Source organism: Hyposmocoma kahamanoa, unplaced genomic scaffold, assembly GCF_003589595.1.
Source record: "Hyposmocoma kahamanoa isolate Upper Pololo Valley unplaced genomic scaffold, ASM358959v1 228, whole genome shotgun sequence".
NCBI classification, from domain to species: Eukaryota; Metazoa; Arthropoda; class Insecta; order Lepidoptera; family Cosmopterigidae; genus Hyposmocoma; species Hyposmocoma kahamanoa.
The window spans coordinates 397,931-420,656 of NW_020653747.1; the positions used below are offsets into that span (position 1 = coordinate 397,931).

The 22,726-nt window shown below is 38.4% G+C and overlaps 1 protein-coding gene across 1 annotated transcript; it reads right to left on the bottom strand.

Moving 5' to 3' along the window:
* Nucleotides 1-269: 269 nt before the first annotated feature.
* LOC113228356 lies at nt 270-19,270 on the bottom strand. Its single transcript, XM_026461625.1, has 11 exons — nt 19,049-19,270; nt 12,866-13,674; nt 11,276-11,441; nt 10,058-10,085; nt 9,610-9,641; nt 7,955-8,074; nt 5,795-5,913; nt 4,867-4,872; nt 3,900-3,985; nt 1,583-1,704; nt 270-910 (listed from the first exon to the last, which is right to left on the bottom strand). The coding sequence occupies exons 1-11, from the start codon at nt 19,078-19,080 to the stop codon at nt 883-885; spliced, it is 1,548 nt and encodes a 515-aa protein (XP_026317410.1). The 5' UTR covers nt 19,081-19,270; the 3' UTR covers nt 270-882.
* Between the last annotated feature and the right edge of the window lie 3,456 nt (nt 19,271-22,726).

Sequence of the window (22,726 nt, forward strand, 5' to 3'; positions counted from 1 at the left end):
AATATTTATCTACACAATAATTTATTAATTAAACAAGTCATTTAGGAGAAGATATTGCCAATTTATTGAATTTTGAAATGATGTAGACTGACTAACTTAGCTTCGCACAGACGCATTCTTGCACGTGCTCCCTCAGATGCCATTTAGAAAAAAATTACAGATGACACAAGACCTTTGTCTATTGTTTTGACAACTTAGAAAGCATATAAATGGTATTAAAAAAATAGTAAGCTTGCGACCTTTAGTTACGTCAGGAGAATTTTTGGATTTCTATGTACTCCTCGGAGTACAAATGTAGGTAGGAGGTTAAACAAAACGATAAAATGTTAAAATCCCCACATTTTCCCCACATAGCGCCAATTCCCACAAAATATGGTTGAAATTCGTTGAAATTTCCCACAAATTGACAACGCTATATAAATCGGTGTTGCCAATTAATATTTCTTAATGCCATAGACTGTGTCGTAATTATAGGCTTTTTGTAATCTGCCATCTGTTGTCATCTTTTGGTATTATTGTTGGTCATAGCCGATACTGCCAAAATAGACATTTGTTTAAATAAGCGCGGAATCTTTTGTAGGTATCGGGTCTTTTCCCTTTGTACTTTGACTGAAGAATTAAAGCATGACAAGCGAATTACGTTTTATTTAATAGAATATAATAAGAGTGAGGTGCACGAAAGGAGCCTCTCTGCACAACTTTCCTGCACGTCTGTTGCCTGCGCACCGTGGACAACAATTGGCGCGTACCTCACACCAATTGGCAAATCCCTCCACCACGATGGCAAACATAGTGTAATGTCATGGATACGATAAGAAGAAGACCATGACTATGAGAGTGGACATGCGAAATTTGCTGCTGGGGGCTGATCAACTTGGGCAGTTAATAGTTTCCAGAGAAGTATGGCGACCTGTGAACCGAAAAAAATTGCATTGTGTCAGTAGATATATTTATAAATTGCATGCTTTACTTGTCCAGTCAAGAGAGCATCTTATTTACTGCTGCTGTCCTACGGCTCAATGGGTATTAGGCCCAATGGATTCTGTCAGGGCCCTGATTTTAATTGAAATCGGAATTGATCCGATCGGGTAGCCCACCCGCAATATTATACGCCTTGTCTCGAAAAAGACGCAGTTTCCGGTCGGGAGAGGCAATCAAAATCAAGCTGCTGAATTCTTAATGTAAGATTTACAAAACGTGGGAAGTCCTCAAGGTTAAATTAGACAATGCCATCGCCATGATCACCATTTATCTGCCTCTATGCTTGGCGCAGTACGTTTTCTTCTTCCATTCATCCCTCAGCGCCCAGTATTTTTAAGTGATGAAAGTGTTAATAAATCTTAAAGGTATGCCGTTATAGTCGAAATTTCAATGATAACGGCCGTATATAGTTCTGAAAACAAAGCTGCGGCATGCTCAGGTATACCGACTCCAGAGTACCTCGGCAGGCTTCTGGACGCCGAGTGCGACTATGCGGGGCGAAGGGAGGCATTCACGAAAAGAGACCAGGCGCGAGCACAATGTTGCGATGTCGCTTCGGCACAACTAAGAATAAAAAATAAAGTTCAATTAAATAACTTACTGTTCATCCACAAGCCATCTTGTACCGTCATTGGTAAAGTTAGCGTAATCAGCAGCTCTTGACGCGAGCGCGTCTGGCCACAACACCGGTAGTGTCGGCCGCGCGGTCCAGTCCTCGTACATCTATTAACATGACACAAATACCACAGTTTTACAAACCATACAATTGAGCAACGACTGTACTCGCGCAGGGCGACGGCGGGGTACTCGAGGGGAGGCGGGCGGCGCGGGCCGCATCCAGCAAATTTGTTGCAGCTAGTTCTACTAAAATCATTGTATGCATGTATAATGAATAATTATTGTGTATTGGTAAGAAATAATTACCGTTAATAGATGATTATGTGATAATAATCTACTCACAATTTTTTACAAATATTTCTCCGGCCCGGGAATCAAACCCGGGACCACTGCGTGGCAGTCCAGTATGGTGAACGTTCGGCCACGGAGGCAGTTAATTTTGTGACAACGTATGTCGTCACAAAATTAACCTCACCATGCTTCATCCCATCTCCAGCACACCAGCGAGATTAATAAGTACCAGGACCTCAGCTCCGACTACCTATATTTGGAGTCCTGATGCTCTACATCTTCAGAAAATTTCAAAGAAATGGACTGCCTGGGAAACCCGAGAGCCAGCCCTGAGGCATAGGAGGATGCTGAGATTCCTAGAGGAGCGTGGATAGTACGAGAAAGATCAGCCCGTTACACCATATCATAACAACCCCGGGCCCAAGGCGAGGGCTACTTGCTATACTCTGCGCAAGTGTAAAACACTCCGATCGTTCAGACAAAATTAAGAGCCGGTTCACACTTTTTGTAGCAATAGAGGTCATTGTGAAAGAGGTCGTCCAAGTAAGTACTGCCACCTTACCTATTTCCGCCGCCAAGCAGTATTGTGACCATTACTGCGTTCCGGTTTCGAAGGGTAAGAGTGCTGGTGAAATTACAAGCACATGGGATTTGTCAATTTATGTTATGTCTCAGGGTGTCTGGCGCAGTGGCATTGCCTCTAAGATCTTTGCTATTTAAAGCTCTGAGTGGCACTGTACGATTTGTTCGTCCCGTCACTTCGAAAAACCTTGTGCTGATATTATTACTTATTTATTGAGCATTGGATATAGAGCTTAAACAAGCAACAAACAATTAAGAAACTCAAAACGTAATGTTAATCAAACTAAAAATTAATTTGTGAAAAAACTGTAACTACACAAACCCGCCAACTTGTGCTGGTTTGCCGAATCGATTTTTTGGACGGTTTCCAGTAGTAGTAAAAAAAGCGATTCGTTTATTTTCGCTGCCGTGTCTTGTCACTGGAAAACTTAGCGGCGTACAAGGCGTACACAGTAAAATAGCTGAATCAGTCGCGGCAATTACTCGGGTCGGGTTTTCGTACCACGCCGCGGAGAGAGGGGTTACGATCGCGATTTTAACATGAGAATCCAAAAGTGCCCTGGATTTAAAATCTTCTATGTTTTATTTTTTCCACGTCTATTATATCGCACTACTATTACAATAATGTTGTAACTCAAAATTTGTGAAATTCAAGATGATATCATTGCTGAAAGTGAAATTTGATTCCCAACACTCAACAAAACTGTCGTTAGAAAACTTATGAAACAATTGAAAGATATCTACTTATATCTATAAAACTGCCTCCGTGGCCGAACAGGTACCATACCGGACTGCCACTTCCCTTTTCTTTAACTTAAATAAACACTTCCGGACACATAATTCGAGCCACCACGCCTTTTACTATAAGTGCCCTAAGCTTAAACAAAGTTTGATCGATCAAAAACTATTACACAAATTTGAAATTAGTATACTAAACTTCTTTTCCGTAAGTCCTTGTTGGGAATTTGTATTTGCAAAACCGGGAAAAATTTTTCTTCGATGATAACACTATTTTTGTATTCTAGCAGTAGGAACTTGATTAAATGTTTGTGATAAACTTAAAACGATACATAAATTTTAATGATCTTTCACGGGAAGTGAGTAATTCGTTTTCGTCGATTCAGAAAAATACACTTTTTGAATTAATATGCTATTGTACAAACTGTGAGATGTAAATAACCGCCGCTTGCATTATGAGCGTTGTAGCTGAACGCGGGCCACTACCCCGAAACAGTTCTACCGAATCGGAAAACTGACTCACAAAACGTATAAATGTGAACGCACATACGTTTTTTTAACCTACAATAAGAAACCTGAATCGAATGAACCGTACAAGTGTGTACTAAGGGTCCAACAGGTTCGGACACGATATGCAAAAACATTTGTGATGGGATCATGACGAAGCATCTGTCGAGGGTTATACGTACTGTTCTCCCACTGATGCCAACTTCACCAGTAGGCTCGCTTGGCATCATACTAAAATCACACGCTTTTTGGTGCAGGATCCACCAGGCTGTAAGGCAATAACACATCGTCGGTGTTTTGGAGAAAGGACGAAAGCGCCATATTGAAAAAAATTAAGGAATTTTCGTATTACGTTTTATTTATTTACGTCCTATTTTATAATTACATTTTGGTTTTAATTAAGTTTCTAAAATTGAATTTAAAACGGAATATTTTAAAACATGGGTGAAAAACTAAACTAAACATGCTCCCTTGAAAAATTTTTCGAAGAAACAATTTTTCGTTCTTTCTGCAGAACACATATTAACTACATTTATACTTAATAAATAAGAAATATACACATAAATACGGGAAGGCAGTTTCTTCTATCATGTCATCTCAAATTGGACTAGACGAACCGACACGAAGCGTCACGCTTCCACGTTTATATACTGCCTGCAGAGTTGTTCTCTGAACGTTATAAATAACTAGCACATATACCATCGTCGACCTCATCACTTTCCGGGTCATCAGGTGAGATGTAGATCAAATGCGCACTTATATTTGTGTTATAATATGTTGTATATGTCAAAAGTTCGTCGAATTACATCTATTTGGCAAGTTTTATCGAAATGTTACTGGAAAGTGCGTGAACCGGGATTCATCCCCTAGTTAGCCACCCTTAGAGGTGGAATATTTTCTTCAGATTTAAATAGGACTAATACTGAGGTACCCTCATTCCAACAAAAAAAGAATCATCAAAATCGGTTCACAAATGGAGTTATCACGTAACATACATACCAAAAAAAGATAATTTCAACTTTTCAGGTGAGAGGTATGAAGATTCTACCAACGAAAAGCTTTTTTATGCTTATATTGGAGAGTAATACAATTTCATTATATTTATGACCCTCCAATCCTTGTAAAGTACTTAAAAATAAATTCACTTACCCGGTTCTGAAAAAAGTTTTTGTATAAATGAATAATTTTATTTGAAATAGTAATCTATACACGACACGTGTCATGGGAGTATGTGGTTGCGATAGAAGGTACGCAACACGGAAAAAAAAAATAGAAACTGCCCTATGCCTCGCTTGCTATGAGAACCGATGTTGCCAAAACTCACACATTTTAATTTGAAACCTACAAAAGCGGATATTGATTGGTCGTAGTTTCAAGTTTAAAAAGGAATAACAAATTCTGGCTTGTTAATATAATTTAAACTTTACCCTGTTGGCATATCGTTCAAAGTTCAATACCATCAATACCTATTATTACAATTTACGACGTTTTGATATTGTATTGAAATTTCAATGTGCTGCCATCTAGCGATTCATTGCTGAACGACGACGATTTCGAGTTATTAATTTAGTTCTCCAAACAAGAAGCGACTGTAATGCAGGAGTATAAGTTTTACTTTTGTTTCTTGTAACAAGAACATTATTTTTATGAACAGAAAATTGAAAATTTACTAAAATAAGCCTTTCCGATGATATGAAATACCATAACAGGTAACATTTTTGCGCTCTAAAACAGCACAATAAGGCATTTTTTTAGGATTTTAAAGAATTTGCACCAAAGAATGACACAACCATACCATACAAAGCGAAAATGTCGGAAGCTTAGATGGGTCTTTCGAGACCTATAGTTATATAGTTAACTAACCACTTCTACTGTATTTATTGTTCTGTGCTACGCAGGTTGAGCTTTATTAGGCTGTTAACACATTGAGTGCACGTTTGCAATTAATGCGTGAAATCGTAATCAACTTCATGCATTAACTGCACGCAGTTGGAACCGACTTCATACAACCGAGATCGACTGTAAGCATGCCCCAGCATAAGTGTTATAAATGTTATAAATACAACGTGATACCAACTGTGGTAAGGATACATGCAGTTCGCCAACAGCAACTCGCAGTACGACGAGAAAGACTTGTATCTGTACTGCCACACGGTGTAACGGGTATTCAGTCTTGCAGCACACACTGGGCCGTAACTGTTGGACCAGAATACATTGTGGATATTGAAGAAAAAGAGACGTGTCGGTGTTGATGTGAGGAAACATTGATCCTCTGCTGAGAGCTTTGAATGAGATAACTGCGGGAATTTTCATTATTTACATTACATTATTATTTTATTTATCTAGACACATTTCATAAACTCTTTATAATGTTTTCAAAAACCGCAAATTACGACCGGCATAAAGGTAAACTGTTTTGTTGAAACAAATTTCTTATCTGTGAAAATGTTATCGTTTCATCACGTGTGTGTGGATTGAGTGAGTACCCTCTGTAAAATGTTTAAAATGTGTTAGTCATTCAGTAAAAGTTCTAAAACAATTGTAGAAACCAATCTTTCTATTTCTAAAAAGATCAAACAAGAGAAAAATAACTTAATGTGTGCTCGCTCAGTTCTCACAGAGGGCCAGTCAGATCTATAAAAGTATTAAGTTTACGTATAATATTATTGTACTAGTTTTTAATTACAGATCGCTTCTTATGCTCACTCAATCCGCACGTTTTTAAAAGGAACGATTTCTTAAGAACCAAATAAGTGAATTAAATTTCGTTTATGTCTAGATTTAGTAAAAGTTACATATGAATTCGTAAAATATGAAACAAGCCAATATTGTGAAACGTTTTTGAATAATAATTATTTTTAAATGCTCACTCTATCCTCAAATTTCTGAAAAGTAATAAACGTCAATATCTTCGGATTTGTAAGTATTACAGAGAATATAATTGGTTAAGTTTTAGTAGTAATTTACTACTAAATATCTGCCGTTTCAGATTCCGTTTTGATTATTTAATTAGAAAGAAAAGTTTTTAAGTTTGGTTCCTGAACACAACACAGAGAGCTTATAATATGTGTGTAGATAAAGCAGTGTATGTAACAATACATAATTAGGCATTAAAACGCTCGTGAGATCCCACACTCGTATTTTAATGTTATGTAAGTCACATGAACTACTATCCTATACTATTGCATAATTCACAATAGCAACCTTATAACACATCTATTTTTTTAATGTGTTACTTTTTCTATTTAATTTTCAATGATTTAAACCAGCTCATTTAGTAAAAGCTTACGGTGCCGGTCGTCGGTCTGACGTCACGACAAGTGACGAGAAAAAACGATACTAAACTTATTTGAATTTTGTGTTACTACAGTTATTATGTACAATATGTAATATAATTATCTGATAAATTATCAATTATATTAGGAAATACTGTATATCGTCGTCTTAGGGTGAAAATCTCGCATACGCGTTTTCACATAGTTCTTTTTTACCGATTTTTGTTGAAGAAAAACTTCTTGCTCAAGTACGTTATTAAAGCAATATAGTATCTGAAAGAGGTATAATTTTACTAATTAAAATGCCAACTACAAACATTATTGCGTTACTACATTTTACACCACATTTTTATCTTCGTCCTGAAAAATTACATAGAAATCACAAACGAGTTATTCACCACAAGACGACATTATGAAAAAGTAGTTACGAGATATTTTTATATTTTAAAAAATATTTAACAATAACTTGGAATGATGAGTAAAAAATCTCTAAACAGCACGCACCCAAGGCCATTATACTAATAAAAAAAACCTGTTTTTATCTTAGAGGACGGAAAAAATAAAGGATATACACATTGACTTACAATTATATGGACGTCGGGTCCGCGCTAAAAAGTATCCGAACTTATAGGGCGTTAAAATCGTATACAGAGCGTCATTCACGCTTTAGTCTTCGTTTGTTCGACTGACAGCGAAGCAAGGAAAATTAGACAGTACTGCGATGACATTACAATTTAAATTCAACGTTTTAGCTTTTTCATATTCCTTTACATGTCACTACGTTTAAATAGGTTGACTTGGGACATTTTTTTCGTGGTTTTTTTTCGTGGGCCTTTCAAAGCTCAATATTCTCTTTATTTTTTATTTTTTTGGGCCTCGTAACGGGCCACGGGCTGTGGGAAACCGCGGCAGGCGAGGGTGATAACCGCTCCATGAGTCTGAATGAAAGAAGTAAGCCTTACTCGTAATAAAACTTGGGGCAATCGACCCGGCAGTTCCAATTAGTTGCCGTGTTGGTTCCGATGTACGGAGTTGACTCATTTTTCGGATCGTACTCTGGTGGTAGCGGAAATGTCTCATTCCTGAAAACGTATATTATAAAGTATAGCCATACTCATCGAGTATATACCCAGAAATAGAGATGAAAAATTATTTAATTTGTTTGAAAACTGTTCTGCCAAATCATTACGGTGACAACTGCGCTTCGATTGGCCAGCCCGAATCCGAAACAATTGACGGGTGTCGCCAATTGTTTCACTTCAAATCGACCAGTTTAACATGAGCTTTGCTATAACGAAAATTGAAAAATTACATATTTAATATAGAAAATGAAACTATTTTTCCGGATTTAAATCGTGTACATTTGTTTTTTCAAACAAACCGTGCCCATGGGACCTGTAAAGGGCCCGAAACGTCGGTTTGTTTGAAAAAACAAATGTACACGATTTAAATCCGGAAAAATAGTTTCATTTCCTATGTGTAACAATCGCGAAAACCTAAGAACTCGATACATATTTAATATTTAATTACCGGTGAAATGTGATTCCGTTTGTTTTGTAATTAGATATTTGCCGTTTTTTCCATACTACCGAATGGAACAGCCCCTCATAGTTAGTAATATTATCTTTATTACAATAAATACAAAACATTTTTGGAATATACGGAGACGTACACACAGGTCAGTTGTTGGCGCTGTCTATATTTCAGTGCAAACGAGAGTTGATATTTATATGTGATGTATCACTGATGAGTTACCAGGAATGTATGGCCCTTATTTCGTCTCTATTTCTGGTTATATACTCGATGTTTCTTAAACATCATGGAGGGAATGTATAAAGAAAACTTGTTCGGTGACTCAGAGGACTGTCGCCGTATATTTGTGAGTGCTCGCCATAGCAATGCTGCCCTCCTCGTCATAAGTCATAACTAACAAAATTTTGCTCAACAATAAGATAATAAAAAAACCGATTAGAGCGGGTTGTAGATCTCGATTCGCTGATTGCAGATGTGTTCATAAATCAGTTTCGCTAAAAATGTCGATTACGTTTGTAATGTTGTACGTGCATGATGAAATTCGATATCAATAATGTTAACAAAGATGTTGCCATTACAAATAAATATTAAGGAGGCCGGGCTAATTTCAAAAGCCTGAAAAAGACATATTTATGCCTTTATTTTCATTTTATTTATGTGTTTCACTTGCGATTTTCGCTCGCTTGCGTCGGCTGGGTCACGGCGTAGAAATCTGCCTTCCGCGCAAAGGCGTTCACGAGTGTTCCGCTTTGCATTGCGGAGAACCTTGTGCGCATACGCGGAGCCTTGCCTTTTTGGGTTGTCGACACTCTCGAATCGGCTGCTGCTCTGTGATTGGCCAGTGGTGCTGTCCTCCGCAAACGTTTCTTGTTGCTTGCGTGGAAATATCAAGCTTGCTAGATATCACACTCACGCAACGCAAAGAAATCCACTGCAAAGCAAGCGGCCGGCGCAAGCGAGCGACTCGTGGACCTGCCTGCGCGTACGCGACAGATCTTTGCGCATGCGCGAAGCGAGTCACGCAAGTGAAAGACTCGTGAACCCGGCATTAAAAAAATATTAATAAATTGTTGGTTAAACTTACTCGAGTAATTTTTCTAAGGAACTCAATTTTGGCTGAAATATTTAATCACCATTAACTAAGTTTAAGGACTGTAAAAAACGATAATATTTATTTAGCTTTAAACCACAAAGATCTGAGGGGCACTGCCACTGCGCCTGTCACCCTGAGACATAAGTTGACAAGTCCCGCGTGCCTGTAATTTCACCAGCGCCCGTGCCCTTCAAAACCGGAACGCAGCAATGCTGACATTACTGCTTGGCGGCAGAAATAGGTAAGGTGGCAGTACTTCCCTGGACGAACTCTTTCACAAAGAGCTCTACTGCTACTAGGTTACTAGGCTACTAGGTTCACGACCCTCGGAAAACGTGTGAACTCACTAACCCGCATTGACCCAGCGGGCCAAGGGACCCGTGCTCAGCAGTAGGACGTATAACCATATCACCTCTTGGTGATGATGACGTTGACTTACCAAATAAAGTTTTGAAAGTTTTTCTAAACTGTAAACAAAAATAAAATATTTTTAACAACAAAAGGAGATTTCTTAATTTGACCGTATTCTTTGTGTAGTATGAATAACTGTGAATAGGTTTTGTTGATTTGTCTTTTTTGGAAAGAGCATACCTCAGTAGTGGTCTTATTCTTTTTTTTTATACAAATGTAAATGCGCATTTGACCTCCATCTAGTGACGATGAGCTGGACGATAGAACATGCACACCTAAATAATGCCTATTCACTCTCGCCTTGAAAAGGCCCAAGTTATAACGTTCAGGGAACAAGTTTGCAGGCAGGGAATTCCACTCCATAGCCGTTCACCATATAAATGTGGAAGCGTAAATACTTCGTCTGAATCTTTGCGATATCCACAACATAGGAGTGGAACCCAAGCCTACGTCTAGTCTAGTAGATCCCCGATAACGGAAAGGGGAAGGCGGAATTAAATCGTGGAATTCCATCGCACACTCTCCGTAATATATCCAGTAAAATACCGATAAGCAGGCTTTTTTACGGCGGTGTTCAAGGCTCTGCAGCTTCGCCTCTACTAATTCCGAGTCACCTATAAGTACGTATAAATAGAATAGAGGTAAAGGTGGTAGAGGTAGATATTTTCTTCAAATTTGTGTGTCAGACTAGAGGATGAATCCAGCTTATTGGATTTCACCCACTTTCCGTCAACCATTTAAATAAAAATTGGCAAATAGATGTAACGAATATGAAGCAATAATAACATTTTCACAGATAAGAAATTTGTTCTACAAAACAGTTTACCTTTGTGCTGGTCGTAATTTGCGGTTTTTGAAAACATTATAAAGAGTTTAACATATGTGTGTAGATTATAATCCCAGTACAGAGTACTAAAACAACCGATCTCAAAAGTACGTGGAAATACATTTGTCAAATTTTATTGAAATATCCCCTAGTTCGCCACTATACGGGACTTGACACAGAAGATAATAGAAATCGGTTCTCACTTCTCAAAGTATATTGAGAGAGAAAAACACCTTGAATTGGAGAATAGCAAAATTAACCATTAAAATAATTGCTCCTTGTAATAAAATTTAGGCGCTATTTGTAAAAATGAATCTTCAAGCGTGAACAGCCACTCTTAGAAGGGGATGATTTTCTTCAAAATTAAACGGGACCACTATGCAGGTACCCTCTTTCCAACAAACAACAAAAATAACTCACGCATCACTCCCCATGTCATAACGCAGGAGATTCCCTTTAACCAAGTCGATATTTTCGTATAAGCGGCGCACCGCAGTTGAAGGCAGCTTTAATGGGCTCTCTATATTGCCCAGTCTCATCAGAATCGATAATACATTCAATCTATCTTTTATTCTCGTCGTATTATCTGCAATAGTACAGAAAAAAACGACGCCTAAGGTTTTATAGAAGCACAGCGAGTGAAGAGTTCCCTTTGCATGTACCTACTCAAATTGCGAAGCCCCGAAGAAAATAACCCTTGACCTGTTTATTCGATTCAGTTTTCTAATTCGGATTACCGCATAGGTAAAAGAAATGTTTAAGCGATCACATTTATACGTTTTATGAGTCAGTTTTTTTTTAAAACATCAAGTGACGGGACCGAACAAGTCTTGCGCCTGATGGTAAGCTACTGTCCATAACAGTTGCAGTGCCACTCAGAGCTTTAAATCGCAAAGATCTGAGGGACACTGCCACTGCGCCCGTCACCCTGAGACATAAGGTGACAAGTCCCTTGTGCCTGTAATTTCACCAGCACCCTTATCTAAACCGGAATATAACAATGCTGACATTACTACTTGGCGGCAGAAAAAGGTAAGGTAAGTTTTCCGATACGGTGGAACTTTCGGGGCAGTTGCTCACGTTCAGCTGCAACGCTCATAATGCAAGGCTTCCTGGAAGATGAACGGCGACGTTGCAACGGCAGTTATTTATTTGGTATACTTAATACTCGTAGAAAAATTAAAAAACTTAGAAGATGTTATTCAATATCAGGTGAAACATTCTGACATTCAATAAAATATTCAATTACAAGTTAATAGCGACATTTCTAGCCAGGGCTGGTAGCTGTAAAGGTATCTAACTGGGTGACGAAATACTTTCACAGATTTCTCATAGATGGCGCCACGGCTAAAAAGTCGTTGAAATTAAATACCAAGATCCGACAAAACAACTCAGAGCAATTCGTGAAGTGCGATGGTTCGTGACTCGTGTTCGTAGTTGGCATATCGTCTGGCACGGTTTGCTAGAAGACGTCGGTTCGAATCCGGCCGGATCGTAGGAATTTTTTCTGAGTATTCGATCTTTGTATTAATAAGTATATACCATAATTGTTTTCACAAAAAAAGACAGTTGTAAATGGTTCTAAGAGAGTTTCCTTGTGTCTTCTATGGTGTAATTTCCCGAATTAAAAAAAAACAATCTGTATACTAAAGAAGATTTTAGTGGCAATAGAGCTCCTTGTGAAAGAGTTTACCTTCCCTAGAGACCTTCCCTAGTTCTGCCGCCAAGCGTAATGGCAGCATTACTGCGTTCCGGTTTTGAAGGGCAAGGGCGGTGGTGAAATTACAGGCACATGGGACTTGTCAACTTATGTCTCAGGGTGACGGGCATAACGGCAGTGCCCCTCACATATTTGCGATTTAAAGCTCTGAGTGGCACTGCAACTGTTATGGACAGGCGCACGATATTCGTCTTGTCACTTAGTATTATAAAAAAACGACCACTGTCTTTTGAGGTCGGTTTTTTATAAAAAATTATAAATGTAAGTGTTATTCAAGAAACAGCACTCACACAGTGTTTTGTTTTGCTGGCCTTTGTTCGTACCATTAAGTGTAATGTTAGTAAACATATAATTAAGGTAATTTCTTATTCCATCTATCAAATTATTTTTAGCGCGAAACTTCCTTGTGTTATTACTACGTTCTGAATTATTACTTATTATTGTAGAGTTCTTCGCTTTTCCAAATTCATTCTTATAAATGTCTCCTTCAAAGTCTGCAACATTCTTATAAAGTTTTTTTGGATTTTCTTCACGTGTTTTTGTGTATGTGAAGTTTCTGAGCGCAGTCACGTTTTTCGTATTCGTCATTTCATAGACACTTGCGTTTTGGGCTTGCACAGTAGTGTTATACTTAATTATTTTTCTTGCATTGTTTATAAAGAAATTGAAAGTTATTTCAGCGCCTGACACTTTTTTTGGCATGTCTTCTTTTTCGTATTTTGTAAATATTTGCGATTTCAAATTGGTGTTCAAATTATTTAAAGTGTTATGGTTTTTTGTATATCTATCCTTGATTTTTGCGTGTTTAGTGGATGTATTAAGGGCGTGATCATTTGTAATTGTGTGAATGGGAGATTGTGTAATAAAATCACTAGTCAAGGTATTTACTGGTGGCACAGCAAGGCTGTTAGTTATTTCTCTATTTCTTTTCGAGTTTAAATTAGAATTCAAATCGCTCAAAGTGCGTTTTGTATTCGTAAATTGATTGATTTCTTTTAGTGAGTACACAGGGGTAGTCATTATGATGGAATTATTTGCCATGTTTCCGTTTTGTTGAAGTCCCTGGAAGTCGTCGCCAGTCACGATTAACGGTATAAGTCTGTAACAACAAATTGAAACATGTACGTTATTAACCCACTTAAAAAAAAGGAGGAGGTTCTCAATTCGGCTGTAATTTTTTGTGTATATGTTACGCAATTACTCCGATATTTGTGAACCGATTTTAAAGATCCTTTTTTTGTTGGAAAGAGGATACCTCAGTATTGGTCCCATTTAAATTTGAAGAAAATAATCCACCTCTAAGGGTGGCCTATTCACGCATGAAGATTCATTTTTATAAATGGCGCCTAAATTTTATTATAAGGGGCAATTATTTTAATGGTTGATTTTGCTATTCTCCAATTCAAGGCATTTTTCTCTCAATATACTTTGAGTAGTGAGAACCGATTTTTATTATCTCCTGTGTCAAGTCCCGTATAGTGGCGAACTAGGGGATGACTCTGGGTTTGCGTATTTTCCGGTAACCGATTTCAATAAAACTTGGTAATAATATGTACAGGCTGTATATTTGAAAGTGGGACATACTTATAAAGTGCGTTATATTCCTGATTCTCAACCCAAATAACAAACTAATGAACTTAAACTTTTCAATAAATATTTTTTTAATTTTTTTTTTATAGACTGCTACTTGAGAACAACATTGTTATCGAAAAAATATCGAAATGCACATCACCATTATTGCTCCGACGCAGCGGCGGGTGGCGACACGGCAGCGAAAAACAAAGCACAGGTCGGGTGTAGGGGCGCGAGCGCATACGCGAAATTGCTCAGTGCACGCGCGACCTTGATCTAACGACGACACGTAAATTATTTGTACTTCCGCTCACCCGATCGCCGCAAAATGGATATCTATTCTAACGTCGATTGACTGAGATGGTGCGACTTTACGCAATAAGTGGTGATAGTGTGAGGCAAGCTATTGAAATGTTCCCAAATCGGAGTTTACGCGGAGGAGGTGAACAGTGTCGAAGTGTTGCGTGAGAGGATTATCTCAGCATTTTACACTATGAGACAAAATGTGTTTGTGTTGAACAATTTAAAACAAAATTTACTAAGCCATGGTAGACTATGCATTGTGGAAAACGGTGGACATTTGGAACACTTGCTCCGTACCACGTAAGTGTAAATAAACTGTAAATAACTAAAAAATCAATCATTGTAAATAATTTGATTTCACATTTCTAACTACGCCAAAAACCTCAATTCTTATTAAATGATAACTAGTTACCAAATCATAAGCTTATTATCTTTTTTAGTACGTAAAACATTTCGATGATAGTTCAAGTAAAAAATAATTAGCATAAGCTAAAACGTAAATGTGAAATCATTGTTATTGTTGCTGTCTCACTCGGCGTTCGCTTGGTAGTATTCCCATGGTACTCGAAATCAAGCGTAAAGGTAAAGGTAAAGCGTAAGGTTTATTCCTATGTACACTTCAAAACACATTTTGTTGATTTATTTTTTGTTCTATGCCATATCCTAATTTTATTTTAGTCTATGTTAAGTTGTAACATGATTTACTATGACATGTATGAATATGTCTCACTTTCAAATATACAGCCCGTATGTAATTCCACGTACTTTTGAGGTCGGTTTTTGGTACTCTGTACTGATGTAAATTTATTTTAATAAAAATTACTTTATTTGAGACTGGCTGTTCTGCTAGACAAAGTACTTGGAGTAGCCTATTGTAGGTACTATACAACTTGTCATAGTTTATTGGTTCTCAATACAAATTTTCATCCTCTATTCCAACCCCTTGAAGATTTATTTTTTATGTCCTTCTTCTAGGTCCCATCTATCTCTATATGAAAATTGATCAAAATTGGTTCAGCGGTTTAGGTGTGAAAACGTAACAGACAAATTTACTTTCGTTTGGTTTGACGACCTCAGTGGTTAGGTTTGCACTATTAGCGCTGGATGCTGTGTCCTGGGTTCGATTCCCGATAAGACCAATTTGGCAAATATACTTTTCTAAATTGATTCCGGTACGGGTGCTCTGGGAAGTGCCCTAGAATGAATTCTTTTGCTCTGGTACTGGTAGCACGTTTAGGGAATTTCTTAAACTCTGATATGGAGTCGAAGTCCAAAAATGTAAACAAACAACTGTCACTATCAAAGTGACATCTCATAGATCATAAACCTTTTTTTCTACGTTCGTTTATTACCAGGGTCTACTCTATCTTGACTAATAATTATAATGGAAAAATACCCTTTTGGGTTGAACAATTTACAAAACTTTTTAGAATCATCTTGTGTCGTAAAATATTTATTAATAAAAAAATTACGAGGAAATGAGAAGGGTGCCAGCTCATAGAAAATTACGCAATAGAAACATCTTAGAATATTCTTTATATTGGGAACATAAACTATGTTTTGTTCTCGACATATATATATTCTCGCTTGAGACTGGTGTAGTTTCCAAGAAGCTTTTCGTGGAAGCTTGCAAACGTGCAACCTGTGCCAAAAAAGGTAAGTCGAGCTGACCCTGTTAACTATAGACCTATCTCAGTCACTTCCATACTCTGCAAGACTATGGAACGTGTACTCAACAACCATTACCTATCGTACCTTGAAAACAGCGACGTCCTCAGTCATCGCCAGTACGGATTCCGACGAGGGCGATCTACTGGGGATCTTCTTGTGTATGCCTGTCACATATGGACCGAGGCTATAGAAAACCAAGGCGAAGCACTTGTAGTGTCTTTGGACATTTTGAACCTAGAACGCTACTCTTCCGAACATATGGCGATAGATCCGGAGTTCCTCAGGGTTCCGTACTGTATTCAACTCTCTTTCTGCTGCATATCAATGATATGTTAATTCCAGGTACCTTTGCGTATGCTGATGACAGCACAATTGTAGATAGTTACTTGACCAATGCAAGGGTCAGTAGAGAGGAAATCCAGTCTTGTCGAGAGTCCATGGTTAGCCGTTTATATTTGACATTCCAAGCAGTCTCCGATTGGGGCAATGCCAGTCTTGTAAAATTTAACGCTACCAAAACGCAAGCTTGTCTATTCTCCACAAAACGGAGTCCCTTTGAGCTGACTCCGATTTTTTGTGATATATCCATACCGATAGCCGACTGTTGACAGCTACTTGGAATGGACCTGTCGTCTAATTTGAACTTCGGCAAATACATTGAATCCATGGCCAAAAATGCAGCAAGGAAGTTTGGGATCCTTTCCAGGGTGAGGCGTTACTTTACACCAATACAGTTCTTCAGCTGTACCAAGCACAAGTCCGATCGTGTATGGAGTACTTATTTATATTTGGGATGGCTCTGCTACATATGAACTGGCCACTTTGGATTCAATTGACAACCATGCTAAAAGGCTTATAGGTGACTCAGAATTAGTGGAGGCGAAGCTGCAGAGCCTTGAACACCGCCGTAAAGTTGCCTGCTTATTGGTATTTTACAGGATATATCACGGAGACTGTGCGATGGAATTACACGATTTAATTCCGCCTTCCCCTTTCCATCACCGGGGGACTAGGCGTAGGCTTGAGTTCCACCCCTATGTTGGGAATATTCCAAAGTTTCGCACGAAGCGTTACGCTTCCACATTTATATCGCGAACGGCTATGGAGTGGAATTCCCTGCCTGCAGACTTAATCCCTGAACGTTATAACTTGGACCATGCATGCTCCATCGTCGACCTCATCGACACTTTCCATCAGGTGAGATGGAGGTCAAATGCGCACTTATATTTTATAAAAAAAAAGACTGGCGTGTCGCCTTCCACGAAAACTGCGCGCCAAAGCCCTTAGACTTGAGTAGTTCATGAACTATAACTATATAACTAGTTAGTAGCAGTTGAACTAGCTCATTGTGAAAGAGTTCGTCCAGGGAAGTACTGCCACCTTACCTATTTCTGCCGACAAGCAGTAATGTCATCATTCTGGTCTTGAAGAGTAACTTTTCAACTTATGTCTCAGGATCATGGGCGCAGAGGCAGTGCACCTCAGATCTTTGCGATTTATAGCTCTGAGTGGCACTGCAACTGTTATGGACAGGTGTGTCGTTTACCATCAGGCGCACGACTTGATCGTCCCGTCACTCGGTATCATAAAAAGAAACTAACCGGCGGTGGCAGCGGGTTTGCGGCTTGTTCTTTTATAAAAAAATAAAAAATGTACTTACAATAACATTACACTCTGAGTGCCCATTATTTTTACGTTATTTTAGACTATGTTAACATGCATTTTCATAGCATAGTAATTCCTGTAAAAAATATGTTGTTAGCAGCAGTAGAGGTCCAAAGCTCATTCAGAAAGTACAGCCGCCATGTTTACTTTTGGCATCAAACGGTAATACACACATTACTGCGTTTTGGTTTAAATGACTGATGAGAGTGGAGGAAGGGAAAGAGGTAAGTATATCAGAAACGTAACGGATGGAGGTCTATATTCACTATCTACCTCAGTGAGAAACCGACATTTAACATTGACGTATTATGCTATATAATTGTAACTTTTTTTTAAATCCGACTTCAAAATGTCGTGGAATTACATCTATTACCTCAAACGTACTCCTTTTTTGAAGATGGCTAATAAAATTATATCAAGACTACAACAGTCGAAATAACTTACTTTCTTTCGTAGTTACCTTTTTGAGAAATGAAGCACATATAGTATTAAGTGACGAACAAGTCGTGCGCCCGGTGCGGTGGTAAGCGACACGCCTGTCCAAAACAGTTGCAAAAATCTGAGGAGCACTGTCACTGCGTCCGTCATCCTGAGGTTGACAAGTCCCATGTATATGTTGGTTTACCAGTATCATTATCCTTTCAAAACGCAGTAACGCTGACATGACCGCTGTAATTCCCGACGACGAGCTCTTTCACAAGGCGCTCTACTGCTATTCCAGTGCTTTTTATTTATGTAATTAAAAGGATATGACTGTTTGGTAGCTGACAGAGTTTGAGATATGTGTATACGTAAGAGTCTACTACAACCTCAAACAGCTTTGGTTGATTGAAAAAATATATAGTTTTGAGCTTAGAATAATAACGCATAGAAACCTAGTCCGCACACGCTAAGTGAGGCAAATTGAAGCGCGCCAAAAGGGCCTACACGAGCGGACGGGCCTTCAGCGCTCTTTTTAGCTATAAATGAGGAAATGAGTGTAAAAATACGTCAGACAAACATAAAATAGATACTAACATCACATTCCACAAGGAAGTAACGCGTTTCAACTTGTATTTTTATATAAATATTCACTAAAACCGAAAATTAACCTACTACTAAGACTAGCCTACATGAATTTGATTTTTGCCTCACTTGTGACAGTTCGTTTGATATGAAACTATCATTCTATGCGCTATTATTCTAAGGTTTTGAGGATGTACGGTGTCAAAACATGATTCTTAAATAAAAATTTTCACTATAGAAAAAAAAAACAAACTTACCTGGAAATGTATAAGAAAACCGTTGTATTCATTAGGTACTTTACAACTGAACTAAGTAGAACACGTATGCTATACTATGTACATTTTTCAAATGTTTTTAATTTCGTTTGTAAAGAAAAATATCTGAAAGAAAACCGGTGTCCCCGTCGCTTAACCCGAGCAAAATGAATCGTATTAGTACGGGAAAAATTTGAGCTGGGGTAGTGTCGATTCTGAAATTTCTTATAGTCCCGGCGGTGTATTACCTCATCCGAATGGCAAGGTCAACAATCAGTCATTATTTGTTATCAACTGAATTTCATGGTCGCTTGGATTTACTTATCTACGATATTATGTGAATTTTAATTTTGTACATTAATTTTCAACATTTTCGCAATCTCAGTACAATTTATTTACTCTTCAGGCAATACGACTCTGGAACGCTCTACCGCCCCATATCCAAAAAGCGCCGAATAAGCTAGCTTTCAAACAATTAATCCTCGATCTCATATTGGAGTCTCAATCTACATCCCATTAGACATATATATAAAAATGTATATTAAATATATATATATAAATAATAACGCACACACTCAACATAGCCCCGCACTAGGGAAACCCTGTGTCGCGGGTGCCATGGACACACACATAGACAACCACAAATTACACCCAAACTCACGAGAGAAATAATTGTAGGCCATACAACTATTTCTCCCGGCCTGGGAATCGAACCTGGGACCTCTGCGTGGCAGTCCGGCATGGTATCCGTTCGGCTACGGAGGCAGTTAAATTAAATATAAATATAAAAAATTAAAATATGTGTACGTATTATATTTTATATATTTATGTTAATATAGGTTGCTTATATAAGTATATAGTTAGTCATATAATATTATGTGCTATATTTATATTGTGTTTAAACCATAGATATCGTAATTATTTATAAACTTCTTCCTATCTGTTTTAATTATCATGTTACCCTGTTAATTATTTTGAAGCCAGCTCTCCTGTTGACTGGTAGAGAATGCCTAATGGCATTAAGTCCGCCATTTGTACTGTTTTGTGTGCAATTAAGTTTAAATAAATAAATTTACGTGATACGAAAAAAGATGAAGTCAAGTACGTACTTACATATATTGTAATAGCTTTTTTATTTAAAAAAACCGACCTCCAAAAGTTCGTTGAATTACAGCTATTTGCCAAGTTTTATTGAAATCGGTTACCGGATTCATCCCCTAGTTAGCCACCCGAGGTGGACTATTTTCTTCAAATATAAATGGGACCAATACTGAGGTACCCTCTTTCCAACAAAAAAAAGTACCATCGAAATCGGTTCACAAATGTCAGAGTAATCGCGTACTGTATTTTTTCGTGTGTACGTTACACACAAAAAAATACAGTCGAATTGAGAACTGTCTTTTTTAAAGTCGGGTAAACAATCCAGAAAACTGGAAATAATACTTATTTTTCGGATCTAATCCAAATCCAAAAATATTCTGTATTTATTGTAATAGAGATAGTATCTCTAACAATGGGGGCTGTTCCATTCGGTGCTGTGGGAAGAACAGCGAAACATCTAATTACAAAACAAACGGAATCACATTTCATCGGTAATTAAATATTAAATACGTAATTTTGCAATTTTCGTCCATTATAGCAAAGCCCAAGTTAAGCTGATAGATTTGAAGTGAAAAAATTGACGGCACCCTTCAATTGTTTCGACTACGGGCTGTAGTCACCGTAATGATTTGGCAGAATAGTTTTTCATTTCGTTTCGTCGTCTATTTCTGGTTATATACTCAATGATTATTAAAAATGACTGGTTGATAACTTTACTATATCTGTTAGCCGTCATCGTGGAATTTGGAAACTCAAGTCCGCTAATTATAAATCATCTCAATTGTGTGTCGGTAGAATACCAATGGTAGGTTTTGGTATACGTTTGGTATTCTGTTAAAACTTTCTGACTCTATAGTGGCTTGTCAGTGCCTAGCCATCGAGTTGCTATTCCCCTGCCATTGCAAATTTTTAATTATTCTGGGCCCCAGAGCACACCCTGGACACTCCATACAACGGTTGAAAGTTATTTATCTACTACTACTAAATACAGCAAGGCGCTATCTGCACACACGCGAATGTGTGCGTGAAGTGGGAGGGTTACGCATCACATTCTCGTTCTATTGCGTTAAGCGAAAATTCTAACGCGTATCTGTTATCTATAATTATATTAATAGTATCCTAATAATTACACATGTTCATTAGGTATTTATATTCATATAATATTACATTTTTCTATTTGGTTGTGACGTAACTAATTTTAAGACTTGATACCAGATTTGCCAAAAAAAAAATTAATCTACTTACACGTTTCATTATTGTAGGTCGGCCAATATTCGGTGTTCTCAGCCTAATATCCGTAACCATTATGGTGCCCATTTGACCTCGATCTCAACTGATGGAAAGTGATGTTGAGGTCGACGATGTAGCATGCAGACCTAAATAATGCCTATTCACTCTCGCCTTGAAAAGGTCCAAGTTATAGCGTTTAGGTAATATGTTCGCAGGCAGGGAATGCTACTTTCTAGCCGCTCGCCATATAAATGTGGAAGCGAAACTCTTCGTGCGAATCCTGGGTCCTCCGATGGTGTGGTGGAAAGGGGAAGGCGGAATCAAGTTATACAATTCCATCGCACACTCTCCTTGATATATGCTGTAGAATACCGATAAGCAGGCAACTTTACAGCGGTGTTCAAGGCTCTGCAGCTTCGCCTCTACTAATTTCGAGTCACCTATAAGCCTCTTGCCACGCTTGTCGATTGAATTCAAGGTCAAAGTCATCCCATAAGTGGCAGCAATAGGTACTCCATACACGACCGGACTTGTGCTTGGTACTGAAGCAACTGTCCCTGTGTGAAGTAACGCCTCACCTTGAAAAGGATGCCAAGCTTCCGGGCTGCATTTTTGGCCATGAATTTAATGTATATGTCGAAGTTCAGATTGGACACAGGTCCATTCCAAGTAGCTGGAAACGGTCGGCTATCGGTATGGATACATCACGAAAAGTCGGATTCAGGAGAAAGGGACTCAGTTTGGTGGAGAATAGACACGCCTGCGTTTTGGTAGCATTAAATTTGACAAGATTGGCGTCACCCCAATCACAGGCACAGGTTGCACGTTTGCAAGCTTCCACGACCTGGGAACTTCACCAGTCTCAAGTGAGAGGCGATATAAGCGTGTGAGAACAGGAGACAACACTGGCTCTCCGTTCGCTGCGCTCCGCTAGCTTTATTCACATCTAAACTTCGCAGAGTTCTGAGTACCTGTTTTTCGAACGTTGCTTTGCGTAACACTCTTTTGAACTTCTTGGCGACCTTATTAAAAGCTTCGACTGCAGCATCAGCGCAGCTCGACGAGTCTCCTTAAGAAAAGCTAGTCTTCCAGGGATATGAAGCAAAGAAATGGCGCATTTCGTCCCAATCTGCCAACCTGTGGTTGTACAGGTCCCCGTCTCATACCACCAGGGTTCTGGTCGGGTGGGAAGTGCACGGATACAGTTTTCACCAGACAGTGGTCGGAAGTACCCAGTCCTTATCACAGAGTATCGCTCTGGATCAGTTGTTAGCAGAAGGTCTTGCTTGCAATTAGCCATACGAGACTTAACATCTAAGATCCTGGTCTATATGGCTATTAAATATTTTT

Coding starts and splice junctions, on each gene's coding strand:
- LOC113228356 (XM_026461625.1), bottom strand. CDS start 19,080: ATGAATACAACGGTTTTCTTATACATTTCCAG. Junction 9,642..10,057: donor AACTTTCAAAACTTTATTTG/GTAAGTCAACGT, acceptor TAAATATTTCAG/CCAAAATTGAGTTCCTTAGA. Junction 1,705..3,899: donor TTGGCATCAGTGGGAGAACA/GTACGTATAACC, acceptor TCATGTTAATAG/ATGTACGAGGACTGGACCGC.